This window comes from Salvelinus alpinus, chromosome 14 (genome assembly GCF_045679555.1).
Source record: "Salvelinus alpinus chromosome 14, SLU_Salpinus.1, whole genome shotgun sequence".
Taxonomy (NCBI): Eukaryota; Metazoa; Chordata; class Actinopteri; order Salmoniformes; family Salmonidae; genus Salvelinus; species Salvelinus alpinus.
In genome coordinates, this window is record NC_092099.1 from 35,549,531 (window position 1) to 35,567,507 (window position 17,977).

At 42.2% G+C, this 17,977-nt stretch overlaps 1 protein-coding gene across 1 annotated transcript; it reads right to left on the bottom strand.

The window, feature by feature from the left end:
• Positions 1 to 112: 112 nt before the first annotated feature.
• LOC139538852 (succinate--CoA ligase [ADP-forming] subunit beta, mitochondrial-like) lies at positions 113 to 17,890 on the bottom strand. Its single transcript, XM_071341341.1, has 11 exons — positions 17,716 to 17,890; positions 16,219 to 16,405; positions 12,662 to 12,761; positions 12,415 to 12,577; positions 11,519 to 11,647; positions 9,990 to 10,128; positions 5,190 to 5,351; positions 4,926 to 5,068; positions 3,899 to 4,019; positions 1,847 to 1,935; positions 113 to 1,176 (listed from the first exon to the last, which is right to left on the bottom strand). Exons 1-11 carry the CDS (start codon positions 17,797 to 17,799, stop codon positions 1,102 to 1,104), a joined length of 1,392 nt encoding a protein of 463 aa, XP_071197442.1. The 5' UTR covers positions 17,800 to 17,890; the 3' UTR covers positions 113 to 1,101.
• Between the last annotated feature and the right edge of the window lie 87 nt (positions 17,891 to 17,977).

The following is a 17,977-nucleotide window of genomic DNA, read 5'->3' on the forward strand; positions in this document are numbered from 1 at the left end:
ATTGTTTTTGTTGACATGACTAATGCCAAACACAACCTAACTAGCCATAAGGAGAAGTAAACAACTTTCACATTGCAAGTACAAGTGCTGCAAAACTAAAACAAGAAGCAAATTGTGTGTTCCCTATTTATTAATTTTATTTTTTTTACTCCCCAAGAGAAGCATAAATATTTTATAGAAGAGAACAGCCGTCTCGATATTTACAAGATATAATAAATGTCTTACAACTCACAATAAGTGTGTTTCTGTGTTCTAAGGGCTGGGGAGTAACAGATACAGAGGAACGGAGAAATAGAGAGAAGACTTAACTACAGTACAATTTTTTAACAGTTGAGTGGACACGGCCCACCCCCATTTTTGTTGTCATATGTACCAGAACAGAGTGAGAAAGGTTGTTCCTGTGACATGGTGGCAGACTATTATATAGGAGACTGTCCTATTGAAGGGATGGAATAGACAAATACACAAACATGCAGTCAACCAGATAAGCAGTAGTTTAGATATCACACACACTAAACACTCACAAATAACTCTTACTAGTTCAGGAGTAAAGGAGAGTACTCCGATGCTTTTATCCAGGTATTAGTCAGTCTCTCTCGCCAGACTCAGACCAATCCACTATTCAGCTATGCATTTCAAATTGCATGGATGAAATGATTGACATAAGAGGTACTCCTAAAAGCGATTTACATTCCATCAACTCTTTTCTTAGCTGAAGTGTTTGCCAAGTATTAGTCCAGTGTCACTACCTAGCAGCTGTCATTACAATGGGCATCTCCCCTTTAAACCCCCCTCATTCTTACCCAATCTCCCATTCTCAGACCACTCAATATAAGGCACTCCTGCAGGACAAGGAGTCTGGGTAGTCAGGCAACTTTGTATCCCTCATTTACTTAGTTTCCTTTAATTTGGCAGTTACCTGTATGTGTGTGTGCATTTTGGAGCCTTGCCACAGAGAGAGAGAGAGAGAGAAACAGAACTAACAGAAGTTGGTGGGCTGTGTTATATTGGTGTATTCGCTCAGTAATGAGAGGCTCTTCTTGTTGTTCAAGGGGTGGGGTGTCAGGGTTCAGATGGGGTCGTAGAGTCAAGGGGCATGGCTTAGAGTGGCAGCTGGAAAGAGATGTCCACATGAGCCTCCTGAGCCAGCGACACAATTTCAGAAAGCTTCACAACCTGCAAAGAGGAAACAGAGAATACTTTAAACACAAGCACAGCAGCAGGGAACTATATGAGTGATCTCATTAAAAAACAGACAAAAACACTAAAAGTGAATAGTTTTAATTGCGGGGGGCTGTAACTGCCACAGGGTGGTCATGCCAAGCTGCCATTGTGCTGGCTAACTGATGCTCGTCTCTTTGGGGAGTAGAACACTCCAAAAACAAAGGAGAGCGAGTGGAGAGGAGAGGAGAGATAGTGGGAGTCAGTGAGAGCAAAGCCAGACTAGTGGTAGAGGGAAAGATAGATGGAGGGGCGAGATGAGAGAAGGGGGGCCTCTGCTCTGACTCACTGCTGCTAGCTCTGCCAGAAATCAAAGCCATAAAACTCAGGCAGTGTCACTTCAACCAGTCAGGATGGCGATGAGCTGGGTTTAAACTGTCACTATACCCTGACGGTGTCAATTGACACACACCCCACGCACACACACACATTCAACCCTGCTGGTGACCCTCGTCTCACACACACACACCTCATTGCTCTGGAACCTCAAACAGTTCCTGACATTCCTTTTCACATTCACACACTTCACATAGACCTACTGTACCACACACACACACACACACACCACCCTACATAAACCAGACCGGGTGCTTAGAGGGGTAGAGGTAGAGAGGTGTGGGTGTACCATTCTAGCGGCCTCGTCCAGATCGTCACAGGCCAGGAGCTTCAGTGGGCTAGCGGCAATCAAAGCTTTGGCATCGTCCACTCTGGATCCTGAAACACAACAGAACGAGGCTGAAGGAATGCTGATCTTTTAGAAAGCTCTTTGGTTCTCTTTTATATAGCTCAGATATCAGTAAGTGGACTGGAGGGAGGCTGGGAATGGAAAAGGATAACGAATCCAGTTATTTGTGTCATCCGTACCTGCATAATTGTGGACCCAACTCACTCGAGTGCTTCGCTATATCACATTTGACATTGTCTGTAAGCTTGAGTTCATTTGCACACAAAATCATCCAATGATGGAAAGTCCTATGTGTTGTCCTTGTTAATGCAGGCAGAGAAGAGCTCCAACTTCTTAATCATAGCCTCAATTTTGTCCTACACATTGAATATAGTTGCAGAGTCCCTGTAATCCTATATTCAGATCATTCAGGCGAGAAAAAACATCACCCAGATAGGCCAGTCGTGTGAGAAACTCGTCATCATGCAAGCGGTCAGATAAGTGAAAATGAAGCTTGTCTCTCAATTTTTAAAAAACGTGTCAATACTTTGCCCCTTCATAACCAGCGCACTTCTGTATGTTGTAAAAGAGTTACATGGTCGCTGCCCATATCATTGCATAGCACAAATAATACACGAGAGTTCAGGGGCCTTGCTTTAACAAAGTGAACCATTATCACTGTAGTGACCAGAACATCTTTCAAGCTGTCAGGCATTCCCTTGGCAGTAAGAGCCACCCGTGGATGCTGCAGTGTACCCAAGTGGCGTTGGGAGCAACTGCTTGCGTGTGCGTTACCACTCCACTATGTCTCCCTATCATGGCTTTTGCGCCATCAGTACAGATACTAACATGAGCAGCAGCTAAATTTGGCTACAGACGAACCGTTAGTGGAATTCCCGCGAGAGAGTAACGGTTAATGTGATTGGATGTTAATTATTTGACAAGGCTACCTGTATTTGACATTGTGTTGTTATTTCCCTGAACACATTTTATTTTTGGCAGTGAAACGAGGCTACTCAGGCAAGAAAAAAAAACTTACCCAAATGTATAGCCCAGTTGAAAAATATAAATGAACTGTTGGAAAATGTGAAAATATTTTTTTAAACATAAAAAAAAAAATGTGAATCACATTTTTTATTTGGCGTACCCCCGACGGCATTGCGAGTAGCCCTGGGAATACCTGGGCTAGACAATTGTAATAACAGCCCTGCATCATGATTACAAAAGCATTCAAAATAGCAGACTAAATAAATTAGAAGTCTAATTTGTGAAAGTTCATTATACATTACTAAACCGTTTGTGAAGGAAATCATTTTAGTACAATTACATTTAGTTTATGAGTGATTGAGTTCTGTATAACTTCACACATTCTATTTGTCCCCGTGTGTTTCAAAACATGTCCAGACGGGAGAGGCTGGGAGCTACAGGGTCCCATAGTGCCGGTATTATGTGATACTTAGGTCCGATACGATATGCATTGCAATTCTCACAATTCTATATTTATTGCGATTCGATACTGTGATTTTATTGCGAATCGATGTTCCAAACATATTGCTCACCATGTCTGCTGCAGAAAGACAAGTGAGCCATGAGAAAACAAATTTATCAGTCATGGAAATAAGTGCTGAAAACAAATTGGTACCTTACTTAAAAAAAGATGAAGAACAAGCTATGAAGGAAAAATAATATTGCGATAGTGTATCGTAAAAAATAACATCCCGATATGCAACTGTATAAATTCCCCCCCCCCACATCACTAGCGTGTGTGGGGAAGTACTAGAAGAGCCTAATCCTGACAGGCTGCTTGCTCGTTGACCTTTAAAAAGGCCACGCTCCACTGTCGCTGTCGCCCCCACCTCTCTCCCAGCCCCGTATGTTTGCCAAAATGGCAGTGCAGTAGCCTATATAACAAAGCTAAAATTGTTTTCACTGTAATTGCCAGAGGGTGGTCATGCCAAGCTGCTATTGTGCTAGCTACCTCATGCTTGACGGTATAAGGGAGGTCAGTCTCACCTTGTAACCGCACCACAATGGGGATCTTCAGGTCCAGGTCTGTAACAGCCATGATGATGCCCTGAGCGATGATGTCACACCTCATGATGCCACCAAAGATGTTCACAAGGATGGCCTGCACCTGAGGACCACAAACCAAAGAAGTTGACCATGAAAGCATAACCGAAGATATTGACCATAGAAGACCAAAAACCAAGCAATCACAAAAGCTTGATCACAAATTCATACAGGAACAATAACAACCAAACGTTTAAAAAAAAATCATATAACATCAACAAGATCAAGATCACACTGTAAATGTAATGTGTATTATAAAACTGTAGCGGTTTAAATGAAAACGTATAAATACCACACCATTACTGAGGCTACATAATAAACCACAGACACCACTAGGACCACACTAAGCAGGTGTCAACACATCGACAGTGATGGGAAATTAGCCACTAATCTCCCATGAGAGCTTATAACCATCTATCAAAAACCTACTCACCCATCAATGAATGAATGACTAACTGTATGTCACACAGCAGGTTAGAACCCTCCCTGTACTCCCTCTAAAGTCCTCCCCCATTCAAAATCCCACAGATAAATGTCACCCAATAGGTTCCACCAGTAGTAAACCCCACCCTCAGAGTGAGCTATCCTACTGATATCTTCAGGTAACTCCAGACATGTCTGTCAAAAGATACACTTACTAACTAGGGGATGCGTGTACTGAAAAGTTACTTTATACAACCATAACCTTCCTGAAGGTCCAAACATCAGGAATTCCTAATGAATCCCTACCCCCTAACTCCATTAAAACATCAATAGTATCAACTGCAGGCTACTACTGCTCTAGATACCCAGCCATCCCGTTCCAGTTGGGGATAGAGGTCAGGGTGAAGGACTGTGGAACACGTGACATGTCTGTGCCTATTGGTTCCACAGTGAGAAGTGAGTGCCTACTGCAGATTAATGCTTCTTCAATGACAACCAGAGATGCTAAGTGTTACAGTGATAAGTGTCCCCCATTCCCAGTCCTTACCTTCCTGTCAGAGGTGATGAGTTTAAAGGCCTCCATCACCTGGTGGGCTGTAGCTCCGCCCCCCACGTCCAGGAAGTTGGCGGGCGTGCCACCATGCAGCTTGATGATGTCCATGGTGGCCATGGCAAGACCAGCCCCGTTCACTACACAAACACAGAGAATATAGAGTGAATATACAAAAAATATATTTTTTTATCAATACTGCTACTATAAAGCTAGGTTTGTGGTGCTGTGAAGCAGTGTCGGGTGTGTTGTGGCGCTCACCCAGACACCCGATGGATCCGTCCAGGCCAATGTAGTTGAGGTCAGCCTTGGCTGCCTGTCGGTCCCTGGCATCCTCCTGGGTCCAGTCCTGCATGTCAAACACCTTCTTCTGGCGATACGCTGCGTTCGAGTCAAAGTTGATCTTGGCGTCCATGCACATCACTGTCAGAGGGACACACAGGAGACAGAGGCTGAGCCCAAGATGGCTGACATCATCATTTGGTGACAAAAACCCAATGACCCTGTAACTTCATTACAACAAAGCCAGATACAGATGTCCGTTTGTACTTGGAGGGGACATTTTCCAATGCCTGGTCCAAGGTGCAACAGATTATCTATACTGAACAAAAAATAAAAACGCAACATTCAACAATTTCAAAGATTTTACTGAGTTACAGTTCATATAAGGAAATCAGTCAATTGAAAGAAAAAAAATTGGGCCCCAATCTATGGATTTCACATGACTGGGAATACAAATGTTAAAAAGAAAAGTAGGGGTGTGATTCAGAAAATCAGTAAGTATCCATTTGCCTCATGCGTCTCCTTCGCAGATAGATGATCAGGCTGTTGATTGTGACCTGTGGAATGTTGTCCCACTCCTATTCAATGGCTGTGCAAAGTGGCTTGATATTGGCGGGAACTGGAACACGCTGCTGTACACGTCAATCCAGAGCATCCCAAACATGCTCAATGGGTGACATGTCTGGTGAGTATGCAGGCCATGGAAGAACTGGGGCATTTTCAGTTTCCAGGAATTGTGTACAGATCCTTGCGACATGGGGCCATGCATTATCATGCTGAAACATGGAGGTGATGGCTGCAGATAAATGGCACGACAATTAGCCTCAGGAGTTCGTCACGGTATCATTGTGCATTCAAATTGCCATCGATAAAAATGCAATTGAGTTTGTCTTCAGTAGCTTATGCCTGCCCATTCCATAATCCCACCACCACGGGGCACTCTGTTCACAACATTGACATCAGCAAACTGCTCATCCACACAACCGACAAATTCTCTAAAACGTCATCAGAGGCGGCTTATGGTAGAGAAATTAACATTAAATTCTCTGGCAACAGCTCTGTTGGACATTCCTGCAGTCAGCATGCCAATTACATGCTCCCTCAAAACATGAGACATCTGTGGTATTGTGCTGTGTGACAAAACACATTTTAGAGTGGCCTTTTATTTTCCCCAGCACAAGGTGGACCTGTGTAATGATTAGGGTTGACCCCATTTAGTCGACTGGACAAGTGTTTGGTCGATAGGCTGTTTGTCAACTGACATTTCTTTAGTTCAGCAGTAGCAAAATAAATAAATCCAAATCATGGTGTACTAGACACTACCGTTCAAAATTTTGGGGTCACTTAGAAATGTCCTTGTTTTTTAAAGAAAAGCTAATTTTGCATTCATTAAAATAACATAAAATTGATCAGAAATACAGTGTAGACATTGCTAATGTTGTAAATGACTATTGTAGCTGGAAACGGCTGATTTATGGAATATCTACGTAGGCGTACAGAGGCCCATTATCAGCAACCATCATTCCTGTGTTCCAATGGCACGTTGTGTTAGATAATCCAAGTTTATCATTTTAAAAGGCTAATTGATCATAAAAAAAAAATGTTTACAATTATGTTAGCACAGCTGAAAACTGTTGTTCTGATTAAAGAAGCAATAAAACGGGCCTTGTTTAGACTGGAGCATCAGCATTTGTGGATTCGATTACAGGATCAAAATGGCCAGAAAGAAATAACTTTCTTCTGAAACTCGTCAGTCTAGACACTAGACACAAACTAGACACATTAGTGTCTAGTGTGAGAAACAGACACCTCACAAGTCCTGAACTGGCAGCTTCTTTGGCTTTTTCTTTGCAACTCTGCCTAGAAGGCCAGCATCCCAGAGTCGCCTCTTCACTGTTGATGTTGAGACTGTTTCTCAAACTAGACACTCTAATGTACTTGTCCTCTTGCTCAGTTGTACACCGGGGCCCCCCACTCTTTCTATTCTGGTTAGAGACAGTTTGCACTGTTCTGTGAAAGGAGTAGTACACAGCATTGTACGAGATCTTCAGTTTCTTGGCAATTTCTCGCATGGAATAGCTGTCATTTCGAAGAATAAGAATAGACTGACGGGTGTCAGAAGAAAGTTCTTTATTTCTGGCCATTTTGAACCTGTAATCGAACCCATAAATGCTGATGCTCCAGATACTCAACTAGCCTAAAGAAGGCACATTTTAATGCTTCTTTAAATCAGAACAGTTTTCAGCTGTGCTAACATAATGCAAAAGGGTTTTCTAATGATCAATTAGCCTTTTAAAATGATAAACTTGGATTAACTAACACAATGTGCCATTGGAACACAGGAATAATGGTTGCTGATAATGGGCCTCTGTGCGCCTATGTAGATTGCTTTAAAAAAAAAGTTGTTTCCAGCTACAATAGTAATTTACAACATTAACAATGTCTACACTGTATTTCTGATCAATTTTATGTTATTTTAAAAAAGGGACAAAATTGTGCTTTTCTTTCAAAAACAAGGACATTTCTAAGTGACCCCAAACTTTTGAACGCTATATTTACAGGAATAAGACAGATCCTGCTTCTGTTGCCTGTTTGAGTGTTTGTTTAATAGCCTACTGATTCCTTCTGCACCAAGCCTCACGCAACTGCAAAATGTTGGATAAAGCAATTTCACAAATCCGGCTGTTTTTAATCTTTGCTATGCTGTAATTAAAGGCTTTATACTTTTTGTCATTAGATCAGTCTCTGGTATTATTTATTTATTGTTATTTACACTTTTCCAAATGGTCAGAAATGATTTTTATTTCTCCATTTTCCGTGATCTCCTTATTATGATCATCATTATAATTTTAATAATTCATGTCATTATCATTAGTAGGCTTAGTATAGCAGCCTTGTACATCCTGTTTAGCCTTAATACCGTACCTTACTTAGGCCTATATTTCAATACTTATAGGCTACTGTATCAATCAATCATTTATTCGTTCATGTCATCACACAGCATACGAGCCATTCATGACTTTAAATGCAATCAAGCATTTTAGTTTTCAAATAAAATAACAAAAGTGACCATTGAATAATTAGCGTAAACAATAAATAGGCCTAAACCGTTCCATTCATGTTTAGACTTTGCTGTAATAAAGGCTATATAAAAATATAAAAAATTACAGACTCTGGTACGCATATAATAGTTTACATTGTTCCAAACTGTCAGAAAAATTATATTCTAATCTAACAGCACTTGTTTGGCACACATAATATGCACGCATCGTTTGCTCCTTAGTTCCTTTTTCCTGATCTACAGTATTTTCTACAACGATCACATTTATTCCACATATCTGACTTTCCCTTTACCCCCTGAGAAACCAGTAAACATTCCCCATTTTCTTTATTTGTCACGTCCTCTGCATCCATTTTTCTGTCACGTTTTATGGCGTTCAGAGTTTGTTATAACCTATTTATTGATGTGATTATGATATGCTATTAGGTCACGCCCTATTTGTCATGTTTCACGTAAAGAGAGCAATGGTTGAGGGAATAGGAAATGTTTTTCCTTAACAAATTAGGGATTACAGTAACATAACTTTTCAGTCAGAAATGGCTATAATTATGTTGCAGCTTCAACAACACAGACAGTGCGATACACTGCTGATGTTCTGTGGTGGTCGCTGCAGCAAGGAGAAACAGACAACGGGTGCTAGTCACACAGTCACTTGCTGTCTTTTTTATTTTATTATCTTTTTTTTTTTTTTACACAGCAAGTCTGAACCAGGCCCGGCACAATCAAATCAATTGTGGTCGGACTCCCTCTAGTCATTTGTGTCTCTTAATTATTTAATCAAACAGTGTGCTTAAAGCATCAGACAAGCTCAGTCCAAAAAGTTGATTTGATTAAAACACATAGGATTTGTCTATATATGGAAAAATACACCTTTTAACGTTTCAACCAATCGATTGGTGAAAAGAATTCTTGGTTAACTAAGATTTTTTTTTGTCGGTGACAGCCCTTGTAATGATCATGCTGTTTAATCAGCTTCTTGATATGTCACACCTGTCAGGTGGATGGACTATCTTGGCAAAGGATAAATTCTTAATAACAGGGTTGTAAACAAATGTGTGCACAAATTTTGAAAGAAATAATCTTTTTACGTGTATGAAAAATTTCTGGGATCTTTTATTACCGCTCATGAAATCAACACTTTACATGTTGCGTTTATATTTTTGTTGAGTATAGTTCTGTGACATAGCTTTACTGTGTAACCTTGGTTGGCTGTACAGTACATGTCAAGGACAGATCTGGGTTAGTGACAGATAAGATAGAGACCTCTACAGATGTTGCTAATGTAGTAGGGTCAGCACTGGCCATTCCTACTGTCAATCAACTCTCCTGGTATGTTTGGGGTTGGTCAAGTCAGCCCATAACCACAAGGTCATTCGAAGTACATATGAGCACTGGAATGCCTTTTACATTTCAAAGCTAACATTTGACCCAGCCACCATACTCTAACATGTATGGCTATGATGTTGAAGACGGTTGGTTGTGCAATAACACCATCATTCCTTCAGTACCATGGGGTTTAGCTGCCTAATTGGCCCATCAGTTAAAAGTGCAGTGATTCACACTAAGGTTTTTCACTGGGAGTGCGTTAATGAGAATGATTGACAGTGAGTCATAGATCAATGGGAGAAGCCTCCAACCAAGCAACACACTCTCACCCAGCTCTTAACACTGGCGTGACTAACAACATCACTAGGAACAAAAAGCAAGTGTATGTGTACCCTGGCCAGAGGCGTCCTCCACCATGGGGTTGATCTCCAGCATGGAGGCGTCAAACTTCATGAAGACGTTGTAGAGCTTGATTATGTTAGCAGCTGCGTCGTCAATCAGAGCAGCAGGGAAGCCCATCTTTGTGGCAATCTGGAGAGAGAGCGAAGACAAAGAGAAGAGCGAGAAAAGAGTGAGGGAGCAAAAGAAAGAAATGTATCAATATCAGTTCTTCAAATCTACATTGTTTGTCATTTATTTCTACTTTAGCAACATTTACAAATCTATTACCAGCTTGTAAAACACTTGAATTCAATTGAAGGTGAGGAGGAACGAATGACAATGAGGGGTACAGTCTGGGTTGGCGCCCCCCCTTGCGTTGTGCCGTGGGGGAGATCTTTGTGGGCTATACTCGGCCTTGTCTCAGGATGGTAAGTTGGTGGTTGAAGATATCCCTCTAGTGGTGTGGGGGCTGTGCTTCGGCAAAGTGGGTGGGGTTATATCCTGCCTGTTTGGCCCTGTCCGGGGGTATCATCGGATGGGGCCACAGTGTCTCCTGACCCCTACTGTCTCAGCCTCCAGTATTTATGCTGCAGTAGTTTGTGTCCGGAGGCTAGGGTCAGTCTGTTATATCTGGAGTATTTCTCCTGTCTTATCCGGTGTCCTGTATGAATTTAAGTATGCTCTCTCTAATTCTCTTTCTTGGAGAACCTGAGCCCTAGGACCATGCCTCAGGACTACCTGGCATGATGACTCCTTGCTGTCCCCAGTCCACCTGGCCGTGCTGCTGTTTCAACTGTTCTGCCTGCGGCTATGGAACACTGACCTGTTCACCGGACGTGCTACCTGTCCCAGACCTGCTGTTTTCAACTCTCTAGAGATCGCAGGAGCGGTAGAGATACTCTCAATGATCGGCTATGAAAAGCCAACTGACATTTACTCCTGAGGTGCTGACTTGTTGCACCCTCGACAACTACTGTGATTATTATTATTTGACCATGCTGGTCATTTAACATTTGAACATCTTGGCCATGTTCTGTTATAATCTAAACCCGGCACAGCCAGAAGAGGACTGGCCACCCCTCATAGCCTGGTTCCTCTCTAGGTTTCGGCCTTTCTAGGTAGTTTTTCCTAGCCACCGTGCTAGGTTTCTGGGTTTCTGTACAGCACTTTGATATATCAGCTGATGTAAGATGGGCTATATAAATAAATGTGATTTATAGTGAATGTGAGAGACGTTGCCAGGTCATGGTAACATTGCAGGCACTCTAAGACACATGTAGTGTATGAGATGCCATGTTGAGTGAGCATTTCAAAGTCAAAACCTGACGTTTAAAGATGTTACACTGCATGGGGGGGACATGCCTAACGAATAAGGTTCTGAGGCCCGTTACTGCAAGTCGTTTGTTTAAACATGGACCAAAATAGCTAGCTTTAAAATCAGGTGGAGTATTGTTTATTTACCAGAGTATGTAGTGTTTCCTGGGATCTAAGAGACTGAAAGACAAATCAAGAGGTATTTCTACAACCCGATCAACTGTACCGAAACAGCTTGTTCCATCTTGATTCCCTCCATGATGTCGATTGGCTCCTTCACAATGGCGTCGGGATTTTCCGCTGCCACATCCTCGATGTTCACGCCCCCCTGAGAGCTGCCAATCAACACAGGGCCCTGTTCAGAGGGAGTGGCCGAGAGATTATGAGTACCAATCATTTTACACATTCATTGAGTGGCAATCAAACTAAAAAAGAGCAAATTAATGGAACATAGGTCTCACAGCAAATCAATTTGTATTTGTCACATGCTTCGTAAACAACAGGGGTAGATTAACAGTAAAATGCTTACTTACGGGCTCTTCCCAACAATGCAGAGAAAAACAAAAAAATAATAACACAAGGACACAATGAGTAACAATAACTTGGCTATATATACCATTACAGTGGTACTGCAGGGGTACAAAGTAATTGAGGTAGATATCTACATAAAGGTAGGGCTAAAGTGACTGGATAGATAATAAAAAGCAGCAGCATATGTGATGAGTCAAAAGTGTTGTGCAAAAAGGGTCAATACAGATATTATATAGTTAACCTAATAGTACCTGGGCTATCATAAAAAAATGTAACAAACGATTGAATTGATCCATCGGTCTTTAAATTCTCAATGACAACTGGTGTCTGATTATCCTATTTAGAAAACAGAACTGTAACAGCAGCTGGACGAGCAAGTCCCACGGAGCACAAGTATTTCAACATGTCCACGGCCATGTCCTTTACCACTACGCCATCTAGTGGGACCATCCAACACAACACAATCAACATTCAAAATAAAAAATAACAGCTGCCCAATATGTCAAATCTGACGGCCTGACCCAGAATGGCTGAGCGTGATTTGTCAGCTGTTGTCACCTGAGAGGCGTGAAGGGGCGGGAATGACCTCACCTGAAAGGATCTCTCCATGGTGATGGCGAAGTAGTACTCCCTGCGGGGGTACCTGCGCTCACAGATGAAAACCTGGTTACAGATACGGCCCTGCTCGCCTGTCTGCTTGGTGTACAGCTTACGGCCAATCATCTGAGAGGAGATGTCCCGGGCCTCCTCTGGACTGTAGGAGAGGGGAAGAGAGACAAAAGAATTGACACAGAGTAGAAATGGGTGCAGTTTGAGAGGAGTTCTCTCGGACACTCACGAGTAGACAATCTTCACTCCTCCCTTCAGACCTCCCTCGAAGGTGCCTTTGCCTCGGCCTCCAGCCAACACTTGAGCCTTCACCACTAGATCCTTGGTGCCTGAGACACCCACCCACACACACACGAGGGAGAAAGAGACCATAGCAGTTACAGACTAGCCCAACACTCCACTGCCATTTACACCCACAGACCGATAATAATGCAGACGTACAAACTACACAAAACATTGTCAGTGCAAACACTGCCTAACACAACCTTTCTAGCAAAGGCATGCACTCATGGCCCTAAATGACTAGGCTACTTCTGGACATTGTCAAGTTAATCTGTATCCACAAGCAGAAAACTATGTGTTAGCATCGAGTAAGCTACACAGTGAATGGATACATTGTTCTACATCATGTTAGGTCCTACTCATTACCACAGAGGAATTCAGTAGGGCAGAGATTATTTAACTTTATTGATCTAGTATAGTAACATATTAACAAAGTTAGACAACACACTATTACAGTTAGTTACAGAGTAGGCTACCTAAAAATGACATGCCTAAAACCTCTATGTAAAGCCTGGAAGGACATTTTGATTTCATTAACATATAATAATCTAAACACTAGTCTGAATCAAATGAAAAGAGTATCCCTAGTCCAGAGCAATGCCATTTATCAAAAAGGCTAGTCCAAGAGTAGAGTAGTTCCATGACACTGGCCCCTGAGGAAAAGGAAGCACTGATAGGTGTAAACAGGTTACTGTGTGTCCAGCTGAGCACAGCAGGCTGCAGAACAGTGTTAACTGATAGCCTTGGGTTCAGTGCTATGTTTAGACTGTAGTCTCTACTGCCGCCTCAGAGGCTATTAAAAACACCCTAAACAAGGCCAAGGGTCACACCATGTCAGATGTAGGTTACAGATTCTGTGTGCAGCACTCTCAGATTAGTCCAGAGAAATGTGGGTGAATGTGTATACATGGCATTTTCAAAGTAACAAGAAAGTACACTAGGGCTGACTTCAAAGATATGAATAGATTCGAATTCGATTTGTTAACTCAGATTTGAATCAAATCACTTTTGCTGATTCTAGCATTCGCAAATGCAGACGAGCTGTCACACACACACACACACACCAGAATGCCCCATAACAATGGTAACCCCCCAGCCCCTAAAGGGACAGGCCAGCTAAGTATTTTAACATAACATGAGACTATGTTCGTATTGTTAACTTTTATTATTTCTTATTGTTGTTGCATTGTCAAGAAGGAACCTGCAAGTAAGCATTTGGGGCTCCCGAGTGGTGCAGCGGTCTAAGGCACTGCATCTCAGTGCCTGAGACGTCACTACAGACACCCTGGTTCGATTCCAGGCTGTATCACAACCAGCCGTGTTTGGGAGTCCCATAGGGCGGCCACAATTGGCCCAGCGTCGTCTGTGTTTGGCCAATGTAGGCCATCATTGTAAATAAGAATTTGTTCTTAACTGACTTGCCTAGTTAAATTAAAGGTATTTAAAAAATAATAAACAATTTGTTGGACAATGTATACCATCTGTATCCCGTACATACAACTAATAAAACTTAACTCAATAAAATGTTGAAACCATGTTGGCTCACCGTTTACAAAGAAGATATAAATGGAGAACCAAAGTTCTGGATCAGATAGTCAACTAATGCTGGCTATTGTTAGTAATTAAAGCTACTAAGCCCTAAAACGGCACTGTCTTTGTGCCTTTTGAATTCTTATAAGATATTATAAACTTCCAGAGGTTCTCTCTGACCTCTGACTATGGCACTACGATGATAGAGATATCCCTAGATTACAGTATAGGCCTACAGTCCACTCTGACAACATACCTTACTCAGTAGTGGTGAATGATTAGTGCTTTTGAGGACGGTTTGGATTATGAAAAAAAAAAGAAAGTATATATTTAATTTTTTTTACATGAAATGCACTATGCATGATGTGGGTTGAATGCTGTAACCCAGAATAAGACAATAAAAATCAGATGATAGTACTGACTGCCCAATACTGCTTATCACTTAACATTACAAAAAATACATTTTAATTGTGTTCTATTACATTTGTTTTATTTGATGACTTTTATTTAATTCCAAGTAATCATCTCATCTCTATATGCGGTCTGACAAAATCTCTATTTTAGTAGTTCTTCAAAGTAAATAAGGAATACTTTTATGACTGCTGAATACCAACTACCAATCACTTAGATCATGTATTTTCAGGTAGAGATACCGCATCTCGCGAAGAAACTGTTTTCTATCGCGCCTTCTTCCATCTCATCTCTCTCTCTCTGCCCCACAATAACCTAACATAGCAGGCGTAAAAGAAAAACACAGACCGGACGAGTAGGTACCCAATGGATTATGGTCATTGTAGTTGTTTAATAACAAAGATCAGACATTTTGGTTAATCGCTCAGCACTATTGCTCAGTCAAACAACAATAAATAGGCCTATTGTATGTAGAACGCACTACTCAAGCACTAATACCTGGTCTGACATCAAAATCAAATTGTATTTGTCACATGCGCCGAATACAACAGGTGTACACCTTACCATGAAATGCTTACTTACAAGCCATTAATGAAAAAATGCAGTTGAAATATTTACTAAATAAACTAAACATTTAAAAAAGTATCACAATAAAATCACAATAATGAGGCTATATACAGGGGGTTCCGGTACCGCGTCAATGTGCGTGGGTACAGGTTAGTCAAGGTAATTTGTACATGTAGGTAGGGGTAAAGTGACTATGCATAGATAATAAACAGCAAGTAGCAGCAGTGTAAAAACCAAAAATGCAAATAGGTGACCATTTGATTAATTGTTCAGCAGTCTTATTACTTGAGGATAGAAGCTGTTAAGGAACCTTTTGGACCTAGACTTGGCACTCCGGTACCACTTGCCGTGCGGTAGAAGAGAGCAGTCTATGACTTGGGTGACCGTGGTCCAGTGATGTACTGGCCTGTACGCATTACCCTCTGTAGCACCTTACGCTTGGATGCCAAGCAGTTGCCATACCAAGCGGTGATGCAACCGGTCAGGATGCTCTCGATGGTGCAGATGTAGAACTTTTTGAGGATCTGGGGACCCATGCCAAATCTTTTCAGTCTCCTGAGGGGGAAAAGGCGTTGTCGTGCCCTCTTCACAACTGTCTTGGTGTGTTTGGACCATGATAGTTTGTTGGCGATGTGGACACCAAGGAACATGAAACTCTCGACCCGCCCCACTACATCCCTGTCAATGTAAATGGATGCTTTCGCCCCTGCTTTTCCTGTAGTCCACAATAATCTATTTTGTCTTGGTCACGTTGAGGAAGAGGTTGTTGTCCTGGCACCACACTGCCAGGTTTCTGACCTCTTCCCTATAGGCTGTCTCATCGTTGTTGGTGATCAGGCCTACCACCGTTGTGTCGTCAGCAAACTTGATGGTGTTGGAGTCGGGTTTGGCCACGCAGTCGTGGGTGAACAGGGAGTACGGGAGGGGACTATGCACACACCCCCAAGTTTGCCTACTCAAATTAATTTGCCCACATCCTATTAAGGCATGGCTTACCAATCTCCTTGGCAACAGAGTAGGCTTCATCGGGTGAGCTGGCAACCTTGCCCACGGGCACACAGACGCCAGCCTCTTTGAGCAGGCCGATGCTCATGTACTCATGCAGGGAGAGGTTCTTCTGCTGCTGCTGAAGGTGGGGTGGCTGCTGCTGAGCCCCAAGAAGGCCGGAGGAACCGCCCAGCACCTGGAGAGAGGGGAGGCAGAGGGGGATAGAGAAAACAATTGTGTGGGGGGGGGGGGGGGGGATGCAGTAACATAACAGTACCTACTCATATGTCAGGGGGAGTACATAGCGCTCTGTGAAAGGACACTGAATAAGAATAGTCACACCCATACAAAAGACTAAGAGGACACGTACACAACAAAAAATGTGGAGTAGATGTGTGCAATACTGTAAGTTTGCAGATATGAAAGAGGAACACATTAAACATATCATTTGGGCATCAAATTAATCATTATGTCATCATCAAACCCATTTATTTTCAAATCTGAAAAGGCCAACTTGGTTCTAAAAATGTCAGCTTTGTCAGTGCAAGTGAGCATGAACAAACAGCCTGGATGGTGCATATCCTCCCTTCTCCCCCCAGGGGCATCATGCATCCAAAAAATACAAGGAAGCAGAAAGTATGTGAGGATGCTTTGGGGGCTGGAGAATTGAAGATTTTTTTCAAACACGTGAAACAGCTTTTACCTGCAATCTAGTCATAATCATATATCTAAGCATTCCTCTTGAGCTGTCTGTATACTCCCAAATGGTGGTTATTTTTTTTAAAGAAACTAAATATGATTCTCTGAATCTCTGCTAAAATCTGGGTAAAAGATCGAAAGTAATGTGAGTCTTATTCGGTACATTTAGTTATTGTTTGCCTTTCTAAAGTCTACCAACCTTGTCAGCAGGTATGCCAGCTAAGATGGTCAAGCTAGCCACTAACTTAATTGATAGCTTTAAATGGCTTCTTGGTAGCTAGTTGTGAGGTTGGGCTAGCTAAAGCCAACTTCATAAAATTGCTAAGTGGATAGTAGTATTATAAAATGGGGGGGAAAAGTTGTTAATTGTGTTATTATACAGGACATATATGAGGGGGCACCTACCCCTGTACCCCCGATGGGCATGACGCTCCTGGCACCCCCCGTCCTGTCGTCTCTAGTCTATGGCAGCTGTGTTGGAGGTCACTGTCTAAACAACTAGTACTGTATGTGAGCGAAAAGCTATTGCTAACAAACAAATCCCTGAACCCCCATAAGCTTGTTTAAATACATGCACTGATACATTCGTCTTTCCATTGCTAAACAAGCAACGACGTTAGCTAGCGAGCTAAACATTAGTAATGTGGCTAGCTAGCCAACATAGCCAGTTTCCTAGTTACCTCAAAGGAGATAAGCGAATGTCAAATTTCACCCCATTTCTCGGGGACTTCGAAGACGGTGCAGCAGAAAAATTATCACAGGTACAGGCAGCCGGATTTCATAACATTTTTATCAAGGTAGACTTACTTTGGATGCAGTGTTAAGCGTCGATCTTGCCCCAGAATTTCTCAGGCTAGCCGACAATCGGCCGCAAATCAGGGACGCCGCCATGTTCCCTTCTCAAGCTGACGAATTAGGCGCTTGGTTTGTTATGTCACTACGCATGCGCCCGAGCGCCCCTTGCATAGGCGTGACTCACATTCAATGGTCTTCACAATTTGAAGACAAGGCTATAAATACATACGGTCAACTGGACATTATATAATGCACACTTAAAACGAGGTCATGG

What these genes read in the sequence shown, in the direction of transcription:
- LOC139538852 (XM_071341341.1), bottom strand. Translation starts at nt 17,799, where the DNA reads ATGGCGGCGTCCCTGATTTGCGGCCGATTGTCGGCTAGCCTGAGAAAT. An exon ending in CCATGGAGAGATCCTTTCAG is followed by an intron (nt 11,648 to 12,414) that starts GTGAGGTCATTC and finishes CCCTCTGAACAG; the next exon opens with GGCCCTGTGTTGATTGGCAG. An exon ending in TCATCACCTCTGACAGGAAG is followed by an intron (nt 4,020 to 4,925) that starts GTAAGGACTGGG and finishes TGTGGTCCTCAG; the next exon opens with GTGCAGGCCATCCTTGTGAA.